We start from the raw sequence: 17,918 nt of genomic DNA, 5'->3' as shown, positions 1-17,918 counted from the left end.
GAAGAAATGAAGTAGTCATTTTTATTCAGATATTTTCTCGCTTAATGTAAGGCCTCTTTAGATTAAGGTACCGCTATTTATACCCTTCGAGAAACGGCTTATACCAACTCTCAAAGGCGCGCCCTCAATCAGTTTCGGCTCAACAATAAGTGGGATAATACTGATTTTGACCATGCATCGGTACTGCAGTTCAAACATATTTTTGCGTATTCTTATGAGTTCCGGATTCGTTTTTGTACAGAGATCTGATTTCATTGCGTTTGGCATTTCTGAATCTCACCTTTACACAGAGCACTAATCAGTCAGAGGGTTCAGCAGATCCACCAAATTCGTATTCGCTTCTTTCCTAATTAATAAGCTTTGAGATTCATGTCATCGGCTTTAAAACCAGCCTAATATTGAGTTACGTTTTTATAATTTACTCCATTGACTCCATCCAAAAGTGGCAAAAGGTGGGTCATCTAAAAGCAGATTATAGTCGTTACATACTCTTCCGACCATCACTCATAAGTATTAACAAGAATAGTAAGAACTAGAGCACAGTGTGGTAGATCTTTCTCCGTAATGCACCACGAAAAAAGGTGTCTACCCAGCATTACAGGCTCCGTTAACTGCCTGGCTAATTGTTTCACCCCCCAGGCCATTCATCCCCTCGGCACGGGTCGCCTGACACCTTGGGATTCGGGGTTAGGGACGTCATATAGTCAGTTTCAGTCTTTAACCGAGCCTGGCGATATGACTGGATTTACATACCCGTTACGCACTACTTCAGAGTATCCATATCTCAGCGTAACGGGACTATATGTGAAGTTAATTTGCTTAGATTCATGTGACACGTCGCAACGTTCTTTAATTTGATGAAGCGATATAGGAAATTTGATTTAACATACAGAGAAGAATCTATATTTGCTAATCAACTTGTTTCAGATTAAATACAGTAATTAACAAAATTTACTGAATTTAGCAGATTTAGGCAAAGTACTTGACTCAAAAGAAAACCGGACGAAGCAATTGACCTTTCTCGTCATAAATTGTATCTCGTTTTATTGTCTCAGTCGCTTCTTTGGCTTCTTTAAGGTCAACTTTTCCAAAGAACCCATGATTTTTGTAGCCTCTAACTTTTTTAAAATCAAAAAAGTGCTGTTATTTTAAAGATTGGCCCGATTTTGAACGATCATCGGGTGAATTTTTCAGGCCGGCTCACGCGTGCAGCACTTTTTCAGTTTTTGTTTTTAATTTTAAAAATAGTTAGAGGCTTCAAAAAATATGGGTTATTTGGCAAAGTTGACCTTAAATAAGCCAAAGAATCAATTACCTGAACTGTGGTATATTGAGAATGGTCAACACAAGTGTTAGAAAATTCGTACAAAAATACAGGAAAATGCATTTTGAAAATTTCTAAAATTGCAAATAATGGTGACTCTTTTATCGAAACCATGTGAGAGTTTGTAGTAATTTATTGACAGTATCGTTTGGTGCATATTATCCTCAAAATGTAAGTAATTGTAAATTACATTCTTTTGAATTAAAATAATGATAATAAACGATATAATAACTGTTACACAACGCTTATCTAAAGACTTGCTAACTTATGTGTACCGTAATAGATTATGTAAATTTGTCTTCTGAATCTAATCATTGCCACACTAATACGTGTTAAGTTGAAATAAAATGCAGTGACTGTACCTAAGGCATAGTGTTACATTATTGAATTACTTTGCAACAAATACAGAACCACAAAATCAGATAGATGTTCGCGCAATATTGACACACAACTTATATCTACCAAGAAAAAGTCTGTTAAATGTAAAAAGTTGTAATAAAACAGTTGTAAATAACAATCCAAACGCGTCTAGCCTCTATCGACCCGAATTTTGGCCGATTCCTTAACGTTGAAATTCGGCACGCGATCCTTCTTGCCCAGAATTTTAGTCGTCGGTTCCACGTAGTTGACGTTGCTAATGATGTTGGCCACGCGGCGTTCGATGATTCCGAGAAACAGCTTTGCGTTGTTAAGCGTCACCTTGCTCTCGTTATTCAGCAAGTTCAGGATAGGTGCTTCGTCGCAGTGGAGTAGTCTTAAACATTTGGAATTTTGATAAATAGCTTATTATGGATTGAATTATCGAAAATACTCACTTGTAAATTCTTTCCGCAGTTCGTAGCAGCTCGTCTAGCTTCACATCCCAGACTTGCTTGATCTCAAAGGCGGCATCGGCCTCTTCCTTACTGGTGACCTCAGCTAAGCGCAGAGCATCTATATTATCATCCTGAGAGTGCTCCTTTGACTCATTGATAGCAATTTGTTCAGCTGTTTCATAAATGATATGTTAGCGATTTGTAAACTATTATTGCTCGAACTGAACAACATCAGACTCATACTCACTGATTTTATCCTGCAGCAGTTGCACACTTTCCGTCAACGTTTCCACTTCGTGGCTTAACTCGTTCACGTAGTTGAACAGCGCAAAGTTTTCCTCCTCCTTCTTAATGAACTTAGCCACCAAACGGTCGATATCGTCCTCCCCGGAAAACGTCATGATTCGTGACATTATCTGCTCATATTCAGCATATTGCTTTTCCAAGTTCTCCAGCATTTTCTGCTTCTTCAGCGCTTCTCTTTCCTCCAGCTCTGCGTTCGATCGTCGCTGTCCTTTGATGCTGAGGAACTCCTGTAGCTTTGCATCATGATCCAACTTCCTCTGCAGTTCTCTCATCTCCTGTATGTGTGTTACTTTCTCACTTTGACCCTTGTCCTTCAATATTTGCAACTTAGTGCACAGCTCCTCTCGCGTGTCGTACGCCGAAGTTGCCTGATCAATTAGGTCCATCATGTAGCGTTTTCCTTCGTTCAGTTTCGCCACCAGTTTCTCCCACATGATATTGAACGTTGCTCTCTCCGTCAGCATGTGGTCGATCGTCTGCCGCAGTTGCGAATTTTCTGCCATTGCCACTCCTGCCTTTTTGTTCACCACATCCAACCTATTCTCAAGCTTCCTTACGGATCGTTGCGCTCTCGCAATCGTTTCATTGTACCTAATATCTGTCACCTCATTCTTCCTTATCTCCGCAATTTCGCGATGTATCTTCCTGATGTGACTCTCCAGCTCCCGCAGCCCTTCTTTCTTCGCTTTCAGATTATGGTTGGCCTTCTCCTGTCTCTCGTACGTTAGGTCCAGCTCCGATTCCATCTCGGTTTCCCGCTTCGAGTGAACGCCATGCTCCTCGCAGTCCAACTGCAGCTGCAGTTGCTGTTTCTCCTTCTCCAGGGTTCGCATGTTCGCTCGAAACTTGCGCATAGATTTGTTCTTCGAGTCCAGAAACGTGATTCGTTCGATCTCCAAAGTGCGGAGCAGTTTGTGCAACCGTTGGGTTTCCGCTTCGGCGAGCTGCTCCATCTCGTACTGCTCGGCCGCTCCCATCTCGGAGGACATCTTCGGCTGGCTGGACATGGCGGCTGAAAGGTTCGGAATCAAGTAAGTTATTATAAACGGTAAGATGTTTGAATATTATTTAATATTGTTATTAATCAACGACTGTGGTTATTGTTGGTTCATGAATGTGTGGCCCTAAATGGCCGGTACGAAGTTATGACGGCGACTCCCCGTGGATGCATGTGCACGCCGCTATTATAACTATGCCTTCAATGGCATTTTACTCAAACCCCATATTTCCCTTCTTTTCTCTTCTAGCATAGGATGCAATGCTTGTTTTCTCCTGAGTTATTTGAATGAGACGGAAGTGAACATCGGTGCAATTGAGCAACCGGTTAACTCCATTGAAAACTGCACACCAAATAAACTTGACTCAACATCATGGTTTTAATACCAGAACAATGAATTAGAGTGTGGGTTCCCAAACTGTGGGCCGCGAAAGCTAAAACGTGATTCATACTTTCGATGGGTGATTAGAGAACAACAAATTTACGAAGCCTTATTTTGTTTGTCAAATACAATGACAATTTCTTCCAAAAAACATTCCAAATCTTACCCAAATGCAATCCAAAACTAAGCGGTGTTGAACTTCATTACTAATAAGATTTAAAAACAACCTAATAAAGATAAGAAAACTCATGCAAATCCAAATTCAATCCAAATCAAATCCAATGCTAATTCAATCCAAATCAAATCCAATGCTAATCCAATCCAAATATAATTTAAATCCAAACTCGATCCAAATCCAATCCAAATCCAATCCGAATCCAATCCGAATCCAATCCGAACCAACTGAACCAACCAAACCAATCCAATTCCAATCCAAACCAACCAAACCAATCCAAACCAATCCAAACCAATCCAAACCAATCCAAACCAATCCAAATCAAACCAAACCAATCCAAATCCAATCCAAACCAATCCAAACCAATCCAAACCAATCCAAATCCAATCCAAACCAATCCAAACCAATCCAAACCAATCCAAACCAATCCAAACCAATCCAAACCAATCCAAACCAACCAAACCAATCCAAACCAATCCAAACCAATCCAACCAATCCAAACCAATCCAAACCAATCCAAACCAATCCAAACCAATCCAAACCAATCCAAACCAACCAAACCAATCCAAACCAATCCAAACCAATCCAAACCAACCAAATCCAATCCAAACCAATCCAAACCAATCCAAACCAATCCAAACCAATCCAAACCAATCCAAACCAATCCAAACCAATCCAAACCAACCAAACCAATCCAAACCAATCCAAACCAATCCAAACCAATCCAAACCAACCAAACCAATCCAAACCAATCCAAACCAATCCAAACCAACCAAACCAATCCAAACCAATCCAAACCAATCCAAACCAATCCAAACCAACCAAACCAATCCAAATCCAATCCAAACCAACCAAACCAATCCAAACCAATCCAAACCAATCCAAACCAATCCAAACCAATCCAAACCAATCCAAATCCAATCCAATCCAAACCAATCCAAACCAATCCAAACCAATCCAAACCAATCCAAACCAACCAAACCAATCCAAACCAATCCAAACCAATCCAAACCAATCCAAACCAATCCAAACCAACCAAATCCAATCCAAACCAATCCAAACCAATCCAAACCAATCCAAACCAATCCAAACCAATCCAAACCAATCCAAACCAATCCAAACCAATCCAAACCAATCCAAACCAATCCAAACCAATCCAAACCAATCCAAATCCAATCCAAATCCAATCCAAACCAATCCAAACCAATCCAAACCAATCCAAACCAACCAAACCAACCAAACCAACCAAACCAATCCAAACCAATCCAAACCAATCCAAACCAATCCAAACCAACCAAACCAATCCAAACCAATCCAAACCAACCAAACCAATCCAAACCAATCCAAACCAATCCAAACCAATCCAAACCAACCAAACCAATCCAAACCAATCCAAACCAATCCAAACCAATCCAAACCAATCCAAACCAATCCAACCAATCCAAACCAACCAACCAATCCAAACCAATCCAAACCAATCCAAACCAATCCAAACCAATCCAAACCAATCCAAACCAATCCAAACCAATCCAAACCAATCCAAACCAACCAAACCAACCAAACCAATCCAAACCAATCCAAACCAATCCAAACCAACCAAACCAATCCAAACCAATCCAAACCAATCCAAACCAATCCAAACCAATCCAAACCAATCCAAACCAATCCAAACCAACCAAACCAATCCAAACCAATCCAAACCAATCCAAACCAACCAAACCAACCAAACCAATCCAAACCAATCCAAACCAATCCAAACCAATCCAAACCAATCCAAACCAATCCAAACCAATCCAAACCAACCAAACCAATCCAAACCAATCCAAACCAATCCAAACCAATCCAAACCAATCCAAACCAATCCAAACCAATCCAAACCAATCCAAACCAATCCAAACCAACCAAACCAATCCAAACCAATCCAAACCAATCCAAACCAATCCAAACCAATCCAACCAATCCAAACCAATCCAAACCAATCCAAACCAATCCAAACCAATCCAAACCAATCCCAACCAATCCAAACCAATCCAAACCAATCCAAACCAACCAAACCAATCCAAACCAATCCAAACCAATCCAAACCAATCCAAATCCAATCCCAAACCAATCCAAACCAATCCAAACCAATCCAAACCAATCCAAACCAATCCAAACCAATCCAAACCAATCCAAACCAATCCCAAACCAATCCAAATCCAATCCAAACCAATCCAAACCAATCCAAACCAATCCAAACCAATCCAAACCAATCCAAACCAATCCAAACCAATCCAAACCAATCCAAACCAATCCAAACCAATCCAAACCAATCCAAACCAATCCAAACCAACCAACCAAACCAATCCAAACCAATCCAAACCAATCCAAACCAATCCAAACCAACCAAACCAATCCAAACCAATCCAAACCAATCCAAACCAATCCAAACCAATCCAAACCAATCCAAACCAATCCAAACCAATCCAAACCAATCCAAACCAATCCAAACCAATCCAAACCAATCCAAACCAACCAAACCAATCCAAACCAATCCAACCAATCCAAACCAATCCAAACCAATCCAAACCAATCCAAACCAATCCAAACCAATCCAAACCAATCCAAACCAACCAAACCAATCCAAATCCAATCCAAACCAATCCAAACCAATCCAAACCAATCCAAACCAATCCAAACCAATCCAAACCAATCCAAACCAATCCAAACCAATCCAAACCAACCAAACCAATCCAAACCAATCCAAACCAATCCAAACCAATCCAAACCAATCCAAACCAATCCAAACCAATCCAAACCAATCCAAACCAATCCAAACCAATCCAAACCAATCCAAACCAATCCAAACCAATCCAAACCAACCAAACCAATCCAAACCAATCCAAACCAATCCAAACCAATCCAACCAACCAATCCAAACCAATCCAAACCAATCCAAATCCAAATCCAACCAACCAAACCAATCCAAACCAACCAAACCAATCCAAATCCAACCAATCCAACCAAACCAATCCAAACCAATCCAAACCAATCCAAACCAATCCAAACCAATCCAAACCAACCAAACCAATCCAAACCAACCAAACCAATCCAAACCAATCCAAACCAATCCAAACCAATCCAAACCAATCCAAACCAATCCAAACCAATCCAAACCAATCCAAACCAATCCAAACCAATCCAAACCAACCAAACCAATCCAAACCAATCCAAATCCAATCCAAACCAATCCAAACCAATCCAAACCAATCCAAACCAATCCAAACCAATCCAAACCAACCAAACCAATCCAAACCAATCCAAACCAATCCAAACCAATCCAAACCAATCCAAACCAATCCAAACCAATCCAAACCAATCCAAACCAATCCAAACCAATCCAAACCAATCCAAACCAATCCAAACCAATCCAAACCAATCCAAACCAACCAAACCAACCAAACCAATCCAAACCAATCCAAACCAATCCAAACCAATCCAAACCAATCCAAACCAATCCAAACCAATCCAAACCAATCCAAACCAATCCAAACCAATCCAAACCAACCAAACCAATCCAAACCAATCCAAACCAATCCAAACCAATCCAAACCAATCCAAACCAATCCAAACCAATCCAAACCAACCAAACCAATCCAAACCAATCCAAATCCAATCCAAACCAATCCAAACCAATCCAAACCAATCCAAACCAATCCAAACCAATCCAAACCAATCCAAACCAATCCAAACCAATCCAAACCAATCCAAACCAATCCAAACCAATCCAAACCAATCCAAACCAATCCAAACCAATCCAAACCAATCCAAACCAATCCAAACCAATCCAAACCAATCCAAACCAATCCAAATCCAATCCAAACCAATCCAAACCAATCCAAACCAATCCAAATCCAAACCAATCCAAACCAATCCAAACCAACCAAACCAATCCAAACCAATCCAAACCAATCCAAACCAATCCAAACCAATCCAAACCAATCCAAACCAACCAAACCAATCCAAACCAATCCAAACCAATCCAAACCAATCCAACCAACCAATCCAAATCCAATCCAAACCAATCCAAACCAATCCCAAACCAATCCAAACCAATCCAAACCAATCCAAACCAATCCAAATCCAATCCAAACCAATCCAAACCAATCCAAACCAATCCAAACCAATCCAAACCAATCCAAACCAATCCAAACCAATCCAAACCAATCCAAACCAATCCAAACCAATCCAAACCAACCAAACCAATCCAAACCAATCCAAACCAATCCAAACCAATCCAAACCAATCCAAACCAATCCAAACCAATCCAAACCAATCCAAACCAATCCAAACCAATCCAAACCAATCCAAACCAATCCAAACCAATCCAAACCAATCCAAACCAACCAAACCAATCCAAACCAATCCAAACCAATCCAAACCAATCCAAACCAACCAAACCAATCCAAACCAACCAATCCAAACCAATCCAAACCAATCCAAACCAATCCAAACCAATCCAAACCAATCCAAACCAATCCAAACCAATCCAACCAACCAACCAACCCAATCCAAACCAATCCAAATCCAATCCAAACCAATCCAACCAATCCAAACCAATCCAAATCCAATCCAATTCCAACCCAATCCAACCAAACCAATCCAAATCCAATCCAAACCAATCCAAATCCAACCAAACCAATCCAAACCAATCCAAACCAACCAAACCAATCCAAACCAATCCAAACCAATCCAAACCAATCCAAACCAACCAAACCAATCCAAACCAATCCAAATCCAATCCAAACCAATCCAAACCAATCCAAACCAATCCAAACCAATCCAAACCAACCAAACCAATCCAAACCAATCCAAACCAATCCAAACCAATCCAAACCAACCAAACCAATCCAAACCAACCAAACCAATCCAAACCAATCCAAACCAATCCAAACCAATCCAAACCAATCCAAACCAATCCAAACCAATCCAAACCAACCAAACCAATCCAAACCAATCCAAACCAACCAAACCAATCCAAACCAATCCAAACCAATCCAAACCAATCCAAACCAACCAAACCAATCCAAACCAATCCAAACCAATCCAAACCAATCCAAACCAATCCAAACCAATCCAAACCAACCAAACCAATCCAAACCAATCCAAACCAATCCAAACCAATCCAAACCAATCCAAATCCAATCCAAACCAACCAAACCAATCCAAACCAATCCAAACCAATCCAAATCCAATCCAAACCAATCCAAACCAATCCAAACCAATCCCAAACCAATCCAAACCAATCCAAACCAATCCAAACCAATCCAAATCCAATCCAAACCAATCCAAACCAACCAAACCAATCCAAACCAATCCAAACCAATCCAAACCAATCCAAACCAATCCCAAACCAATCCAAACCAATCCAAACCAATCCAAACCAATCCAAACCAATCCAAACCAATCCAAACCAATCCAAACCAACCAAACCAATCCAAACCAATCCAAACCAACCAAACCAATCCAAACCAACCAAACCAATCCAAACCAATCCAACCAATCCAAACCAATCCAAACCAATCCAAACCAATCCAAACCAATCCAAACCAACCAAACCAATCCAAACCAATCCAAACCAATCCAACCAATCCAAACCAATCCAACCAATCCAAACCAACCAAACCAATCCAAACCAATCCAAACCAATCCAAACCAATCCAAACCAATCCAAACCAATCCAAACCAATCCAAACCAATCCAAACCAATCCAAACCAATCCAAACCAATCCAAACCAATCCAAACCAATCCAAATCCAATCCAAACCAATCCAAACCAACCAAACCAATCCAAATCCAATCCAAACCAATCCAAACCAATCCAAATCCAATCCAAACCAATCCCAAACCAATCCAAACCAATCCAAACCAATCCAAACCAATCCAAACCAATCCAAACCAACCAAACCAAACCAATCCAAACCAACCAAACCAATCCAAACCAATCCAAACCAATCCAAACCAACCAAACCAATCCAACCAACCAAACCAATCCAAACCAATCCAAACCAATCCAACCAATCCAAACCAATCCAAACCAATCCAAACCAATCCAAACCAATCCAAACCAATCCAAACCAATCCAAACCAACCAAACCAATCCAAACCAATCCAAACCAATCCAAACCAACCAAACCAATCCAAACCAATCCAAACCAATCCAAACCAATCCAAACCAATCCAAATCCAATCCAAACCAATCCAACCAATCCAAACCAATCCAAACCAATCCAAACCAATCCAAACCAATCCAAACCAACCAAACCAATCCAAACCAACCAAACCAATCCAAACCAATCCAAACCAATCCAAACCAATCCAAACCAATCCAAATCCAATCCAAATCCAATCCAAATCCAATCCAAATCCAAATCCAATCCAAATCCAATCCAAATCCAATCCAAATCCAATCCAAATCCAATCCAAATCCAATACAAATCCAATACAAATCCAATACAAATCCAATCCAAATCCAATCCAAATCCAATCCAAATCCATCCAGCATTAAATATTTATCCGTTTCTCTCAGATTTCGTTATATAATAGCTCGACTGGTAGTCTCATGTACGTTGCCAAGTGGCTTCATGTAATCTAAATGTGTTCTAATCAAAATCAATGCTCGCAGGATGAAGTTTTCTAGATCGTAAACCATTTTTCCAATGCATGCTTGTACGAAACACTATAATGAATTATTAGTAATGGCTGGTTTCCAACCGCCGCTGAATGCTAGTATTTATTCAGAACATCAACCAATCGATTGTATGATCTGCCATTGAGTATATTGCATATGTTCAATGATTTGATTTGATTTTATTGAATAATAATTTTGAATTTTTTTCCCCGCAAAATTTGCCCAAAGTTCGGTTTATCCTAATGATTATTGAGATCGAGCTCGACGCAACAATTGGTGATGCGGTGAGACGCCCCCAAGACGATCACTGCTCTTTACCACAGCATATGGTTTTATGCGTCCCATGCTGGATCTATTGAGGTGCCAAAGACAATTGAAATTATTTACTTTTCTAATTGTTTGCGGCATGGTCTTACTGCCAAAGAGATCTCTATTATTTACCTGTGTGAAATTAACTTCGCGAGGCTACAATCCGAGTCGACTTGTCGTTTTATAGTGCAGGTTAATTGGTTCCAAGGGTAGCACCACCAGCTCTGATGGGAGATTTCACTTGCACTTTTCTTTGGAATGAACTACATACAACATTCAACGAAAAATTCAGTGCTCTGCAGAAAGGGGAGAACAAAATATATTGAACGCGAGCACACTTTGATTCGAATAATAATTACTTTGGTAATGGCAGCAAATCAATGGCGACGCGATGGGTCGAACAAATTATTCCTCGAAAAACGATGCAGCCCAGGTGTTGTTTTCCGAAGTTGTTCAAGGTGTCGATTGATCAATAACTTTAACGGTCGCAAGGAGCACAGTAGGCTTCTGGGTTAGGCGCCTGTGCGGACGATTGGTTGCCAATAGTGATGCCATATTTGGCTGTTTATCGATTGCGATTATTACCTATCATTTGTTTCAGATGATATGGAACGATAACAACGAAAATGATTATCCTGAAAGTTGTGTAAAAAATGAAAAAGTTGTGTAAATTGTTTTAATCCTAGAAAATAATGTCTGACAACTGTAGATATTGGATATTGTATAAAAGGCAAGCCAATATCTTTAAAATTTGGCATATCTACCTATATAGTCATGGAGCTGCATACGAGAGCTGGAGAGCTGCGTAGATGGCTTCAAAGCTGGCGCAGTATCACCTCAGCAATCAGCATGCTTCTGTTGGAAGCCTTCTTGACACTCTCGTGTTTTGTCCGAATTTTATCCACTGTTGATGCTTTTACAAAATCAGGTGGAAACGAATCTACCCTTCTTTTCTTCCACACAAAATTCATTTTGTCATTATATTTTTCTTTTGCTTCATTTTGTTCGGCACAGTCCCATCCGTCTGGCAGTGGCTTCCATTCAGTGGCATGCTCATATTAGTCACGCTTGAAACATTGCTCAACATTTATTTGGGAGCAAGAAATGATCGTGTTGATTCAACCTGAAGGTCGTAGATGCAGGTTTTCCAAACAGTGATATTTGTTTTATTAATTGCTTCAGAAATCTACACGCCATGACTGTGCCGAGAGGACAACCTGAGATAAATATAGCGTCCGATCGTTAAATCTAGCACGGAACGCAGAAACCAAAACGATGCCACATTACTTTAATGGGTTTGTAAATTGATGACTGTGCAGTGCGAGCAGGACAAAGCTAATTGAGGTGGCCCTAATGAGGGTTTCCACTGGATAATTTTCAGTTTCCTATAGCAGAAGTGTTGATCTCATGGTACAACATCCTACATATATGCATACTTCCTTACTCAGATACCAAGAGTTACCGAAGTCCATATGGCACAGAAGTTCATTCAACTCATGATTTGGGATAAATTTGATGAGTGTTCATAAACTTAATTTGTTAATTACTTGTACAAATTCTAATACAAAAATAAAACAATATATCACCTCGCCATAGGCGTTACAAGAGTCTCTGTCTGGCCCCAGCTGGTGGGATGTATTTTTCCGAGACGTTGTAAGGCACTGCGGGCATGGGTTGCAATAGAAATCGTTTAACAAAGTTTATAGATCATTTATGTCTCCTTAATAAAGACAAAAAAAAAAAATTATCTTGGAACTAACATTACGAAATTCGCGAAAATTACAACTGATTTCCAATGATGCGGTCTTCTCCATATAACTAAATGTAGACAAATGTGTAATCTAAGATTGTAGTATCCTTTTCGTATTGTATATATAATTAGAATTCGATATGAATGTATTTCTGAAAATTTTCAAGCATTTCCATGATTACTTAATGCATAAAGTTTTTGAATTCAGCTTGAAAATTTTTGAAACTCTTCAGATGTGAAACTTCGTCATAATCAATGCATTTCCAAAATGTAAGGGAATCCTGAGAATAACATTCGAAAATGTTTTGAGATATTTAAGAAGCGATGAACAAAAAAAATATGATTCTTTAAAAAATATTGGAATAACATGGGCTTTCTGTTGTTGCTCACATTAGGAAGCGGTTCAAAATCCGCTGTTATAAAATGTTATAAAATAAAATTGCCTAGATTTTGAAAATTATGGTTTTCTGAATAGGCAATAGACCTCTCTGCAAAAATCAAAGAGACTATCAGACTCGTGAAGCAAAAAGATTTGTGGACTTTGTGAGGATTATGAAAATATTTCTTTACTGCAATCTTCATTGTGAGTGAGATTTCAGATTTTTACGAACACTTTAAGGCGCTGCAAAAGTGCCTGGACGAAGGCAATTTTCCAGAAATGTGGAAGATCCAGAAGCTGGTGTTGCTGCCTAAGCCAGGAAAGTCACCCGGCAATCCGGCCGCGTACAGGCCTATATGCCTATTAGACACGCTCGGGAAGCTCCTTGAGAGAATCATCCTCAATAGGCTGACGAAATGTACAGAGGGAGAACGCGGGTTGTCGAATATGCAGTTCGGATTCCGTAGAGCAGTATCGACGGTGGATGCAATTCGAACAGTGCTCGAGAGTGCTGAGAAGGCGTCCAAGCAGAAGAGACGAGGAGATCGATACTGCGCAGTGGTCACGATAGACGTGAAGAACGCGTTCAACAGCGCCAGCTTTGAAGCCATCGCGACGGCGCTGCACAGAATGTGGGTCCCCAACTATCTGTGCAATATCCTGAAAAGTTATTTTCAGGGTAGAGTTCTGACGTACGATACGAACGAAGGACATAAATCGATGCGCGTTACAGCGGGTGTTCCCCAGGGCTCAATACTTGGTCCAACTCTTTGGAACGGGATGTACGACGGAGTGTTGACTTTGCAGCTACCCAGGAAAGTGAAAATCGTGGGTTTTGCGGACGACGTGTCACTAGCGGTGATGGGCGAGACTCTAGAAGGAAGACATCGAGTGTTATCGGCGAAGAGACACCAGAAACGTAAGGAAGGAGGTGAGAATCCCTTCGATGGAAAGATGGCAACAAAAGTGGGACAGTACGGAGAAAGGGAGGTGTGGATGAACAGAAAGCATGGTGAAGTGAACTTTCACCTGACGCAGTTTCTGTCGGGTCACGGATGCTTCCGGAAGTACTTACATCGGTTTGGACATACTAATTCACCGTTATGTCCAGAGTGTGAGAATGTCGAAGAGACTCCAGAACACGTGGTATTCGATTGCCCATGGTTTACGGAAGTACGTAGAGGAATGCCTGCCCTAAGGGCGGACAACATCGCAGAGCGAATGTGTCACGAAGAAGGCACGTGGAATGTGGTCAGAAGAGTCGTGCGTGACGCAAATACTGTCAGAACTGCAGCGTAGATGGAGAAGTGACCAGCGAATAAGCGTAGTCTCGGGGGGAAATCCAGTGTGAGTCCAGTGAGCAGTAAACACGGCCTCGGGTCGTCGGGGCGCCAGCGAACCGGAAGTCTTCTGCCAACCGGAATTGTTGGACCGACCTCGGCACTCGAATTGCCAACCTGCTGAAGGAAGAAGAAGGAAGTGCTTCGGGTATGTAGGGCACCGCCAGTGGGGACGTCATTCACCACCGGAACTGTCGGACCACCTCTGCAACCCGAAGACGGAGACGGCGCAATGCGCGAAAGCGTCCCCTTCGATAGTCGCCGGTAGTCGAGGCACCATCAGTGCGGAAGTTTCCTTCACCGGAACTGGTGGACCACCCTCGACGCCGGGGAAGTCAGGAGGATTCGAGTGAGGAAGTTTGCGGCACGACCGCCGAGGGATCCCCCAAGTAGTCGCAGCATCCCGTGGTCCAGCGCAAGGAGGATAAGGGACCAGGTTTATCCGGGAGGCACATTTTTAGCAGGTCGGGAGGAGCCCATCCCTGTTCGCCTTCGAGTATAGTGTGGATGCTCGAGGTGTCTGTCGCGCAGATTTTTGATGGCCTTTAACCCTTGTAAAAAAACACACACACACACACGGGCAGTAGGGACTTTGTCCAAGGCCTTGACGACCCCTCCCCATGGCCACTGCGAGTTAGGGGGCGTATCTAGGATGTGGTGGGGTTTGACAGTGGGCTGTGTTGATCCTCTATAAAAAGCTGCATGTGTCTGCAAGCAGGCCCTATCAAAGCGACCGTGCGCCGCTCAAAGCACACAAGCCCAAGAGGAGTGCCAACCGGCACATCAGGATTCACACCAGTAAGATCCTGATTATGGTATACTGGTCACGGCAAACGACATTGGACGATTCTCGGTTATGGATATGACTAGGCGTATATGGGCTGACAGTCGAGCTATTCTGTTTCCTGAGTAAAAAAGAGTGACATCTTTTTGAAATGGCAAGCAGGCTAATGGTTCGTCTACCTCCGTCCCGATAAACAACCTGGCAGGCCTCCGGTAACGCTCAAAACCTGTCACCTATACCGGTGGGTAGTATGTTCAGATGCACCATTCCTGATTTGCGCCTATCCGGCTCTGAACACGGTGTTTATTAAGCACCAGAGTCAACCCTTGCATGGACCTCACTGTTTACAAAGGCACCCATGGGATCACAAAAGGCGACTATATCTACAACAGGTAGAGATAACGGCCCGGAGGGGGGACCCTTTTAACATGGAAACGAATACAAAAAACAACGAAGGAGCAGGCGGAGCGAATGTTTTCGCAAAAAGTGGGAAGTTGCAGCGATCTCCAGTGATGTCGCAGGCAGCAGTAGCGAGTACCAGTAGTACGGCCAAGACTGCTGAGAACCAGGCAGGCCAATAGGAGCTAGGATCCGGAAATAGGGTGTCCACCCAAAAATCGGAAAGTGGTGCTATTCAGGAGGAGCTGCAACTTGAGAGGACCAACCTGATGGAGGTGCGGAAGCGAGTCAACGAGCTTTATGACTTCGTGAAGGACAAGCACAATGTTCACACGAAGATCAATCTTCTAGTGACGAGCATCAATTCCGCCGTAAAAGCAGCCGAACACGAACAGATCGCGCTAAAACAGAGAGAGCCAAAGCAGCTGAAAAGGTGCTAAAAGAAGGGGCGGATCATACAGCAGTTGAGACACAGCAGGCACCTAAAAGTCCCCGAATCACTCGCACGGAAAAGCGAGGAAGGGATTCGCCTGGAGAGCTGGAGTCACCAAAAAGCAACGGAACGTGCAAGACTTTGCCAGCGTGCTGAAGCAACGCGTCAAGGAAAGTGAATGGCAGACCGTGGAAAGCCAGCGGGAGAAGAGAAAGTAAGCAGAAGGAGAATGTGGAAAAGAGGAAGGAACAGAAGAAAAAAGAAAAGCGTCGTTCTCCTCGGGAGAGAGTGAAAGTTGATACTCCAGGGCACCGACATCCAATTTTTCGCTATGGATTTTGTTCGTTCTGTTCGTTCTTTTTTGGGGGATAAATTTAGCCCCCAGTGTCAAATTACCCCAATACGATTTATTTTGCAATAGTATGTGCGCGAATTTTGAATGTTTTCGTTTTTACAGGAGAATATGATGCAAAACGCCCATACCACTCAATAATGCAACATGATAAAATCATGATTTAATAGAGAAAAAAAGAAACAAACTATAAATTAAAATGATTTATACTCGATTCCTTGCTTTAAACTTAAGAATGTTCAACTTATCTGCTCATTTCTTCCGAATGCTACTTGCACAAGGTACTGTCTATGCCTTTGTTCGTTTTATATCATGTTCACCCTCATAATTGTTTATGTAGCATTCGCAGTGCACTCGTATTTGTGACTTAGAAAAGATGTGACAAACATGGCGTAGCTTGTCATCCCCGTGTGATACCCTAATCGTAGAAGCGAACGATAAAACGCCATACGCATCGATCCTAAAGAAGGTGAGAGAGGACCTGGAGCTAATAGACTTGGGTGAAAAAGTGGTGAGAACTAGGCGTACCCAGAAGGGGGAGTTGCTGTTCGAGCTGAAGAAGGATCCCACGATCAAGAGTTCGGCCTTCTGGGATAGTGTTGGGAAATGTACATTAAAACACTCTGATTATGCGAAAAATTACATTTTATCCAGTCAAATATCATGCACCTAACAGGCCGAAACAGTTTTCCGACATCATGACATTTTTTTGCCGATGAGGCAAACTTTTTGTTTGCTGCTACGTTAGAGTCGTACCGGCGTGCGGTCAACATTTGCAAGAGATTTTTTTGTTTCGGATCGTACGCAGCGCAAATAGCACAGAATCGAGTTTAATTACATGTGGCGCAAAGCCTAGAAGATGTGCTATCCGTAGGCACTTATTTATCCCTCTTACCTCTAAAATGAGCAAGGAGTAATGAAATGAATATTTCCCACCAAAAACGGATATACGTTGTGAAATTATTGTACCAAAACATTAATTGTGGGGAGAGAAAAAAAAAAAAAACATGAGCTGACTATCGTCTGCTTGGCGTGGCTGCTGCGGCTGCCGTGGTTTTGTTTTTCTGTTATTGCATGGAAGAAAGAATGGTAAAAAGAAATGTCAACCATTCCCGTCCCCCGGGAGCTCATTGCCAATTCATTGGGCAATGACGGTAACGTAAGAGCTCTAACCCAGGAGGCAGTGGTCGAGTGCAGAGACCTGGATGAGATCACGACGGAAGATTAACTGAGGGATGCACTGGCCTCACAATGCAAGCTGGGGAAGTGCAAATGACAATTCGACTGAGAAGAGCGTACGGTGGCACACAAGTAGCAGCGATACGACTACCAGCAGAGGCTGCCAACAAAATGGTGGAGGCGGGCAAGGTGAAAGTAGGATGGTCGGTGTGCCCGTTGAGATTCGCTCGACGAGTCACCAAATAGATGGAGCGATGCTTCAAATGCATGGCGTTTGGCCACCAGGCGTGAAACTGCAGTGGCCCAGACAGATCCGGTCTATGT

The 17,918-nt window shown here is 42.1% G+C and overlaps 1 protein-coding gene across 2 annotated transcripts; it reads right to left on the bottom strand.

The window, feature by feature from the left end:
* Window positions 1-819: 819 nt before the first annotated feature.
* On the bottom strand, window positions 820-11,436 carry LOC134219784 (coiled-coil domain-containing protein 63-like). 2 transcript variants are annotated; one of them, XM_062698649.1, is made up of 5 exons: window positions 11,338-11,436; window positions 11,111-11,274; window positions 2,387-3,457; window positions 2,140-2,311; window positions 820-2,078 (listed from the first exon to the last, which is right to left on the bottom strand). In XM_062698649.1, the coding sequence occupies exons 3-5, from the start codon at window positions 3,450-3,452 to the stop codon at window positions 1,853-1,855; spliced, it is 1,464 nt and encodes a 487-aa protein (XP_062554633.1). In that variant the 5' UTR covers window positions 3,453-3,457; window positions 11,111-11,274; window positions 11,338-11,436; the 3' UTR covers window positions 820-1,852. The 2 variants fall into 2 exon arrangements, with proteins under 2 accessions (XP_062554633.1, XP_062554634.1); XM_062698650.1 differs by having other exon boundaries at window positions 11,111-11,417.
* Window positions 11,437-17,918: the final 6,482 nt, after the last annotated feature.

Source organism: Armigeres subalbatus, chromosome 3 (genome assembly GCF_024139115.2).
Source record: "Armigeres subalbatus isolate Guangzhou_Male chromosome 3, GZ_Asu_2, whole genome shotgun sequence".
Lineage (NCBI taxonomy): Eukaryota > Metazoa > Arthropoda > Insecta > Diptera > Culicidae > Armigeres > Armigeres subalbatus.
Note: the sequence above shows the minus strand (reverse complement) of the source record. Positions and strands in the feature narration are given on the sequence as shown.

Coding starts and splice junctions, on each gene's coding strand:
- LOC134219784 (XM_062698649.1), bottom strand. CDS start 3,452: ATGTCCAGCCAGCCGAAGATGTCCTCCGAGATGGGAGCGGCCGAGCAG. Junction 2,312..2,386: donor ACTGCTGCAGGATAAAATCA/GTGAGTATGAGT, acceptor TTTATGAAACAG/CTGAACAAATTGCTATCAAT. Junction 2,079..2,139: donor ACTGCGGAAAGAATTTACAA/GTGAGTATTTTC, acceptor CAAATGTTTAAG/ACTACTCCACTGCGACGAAG.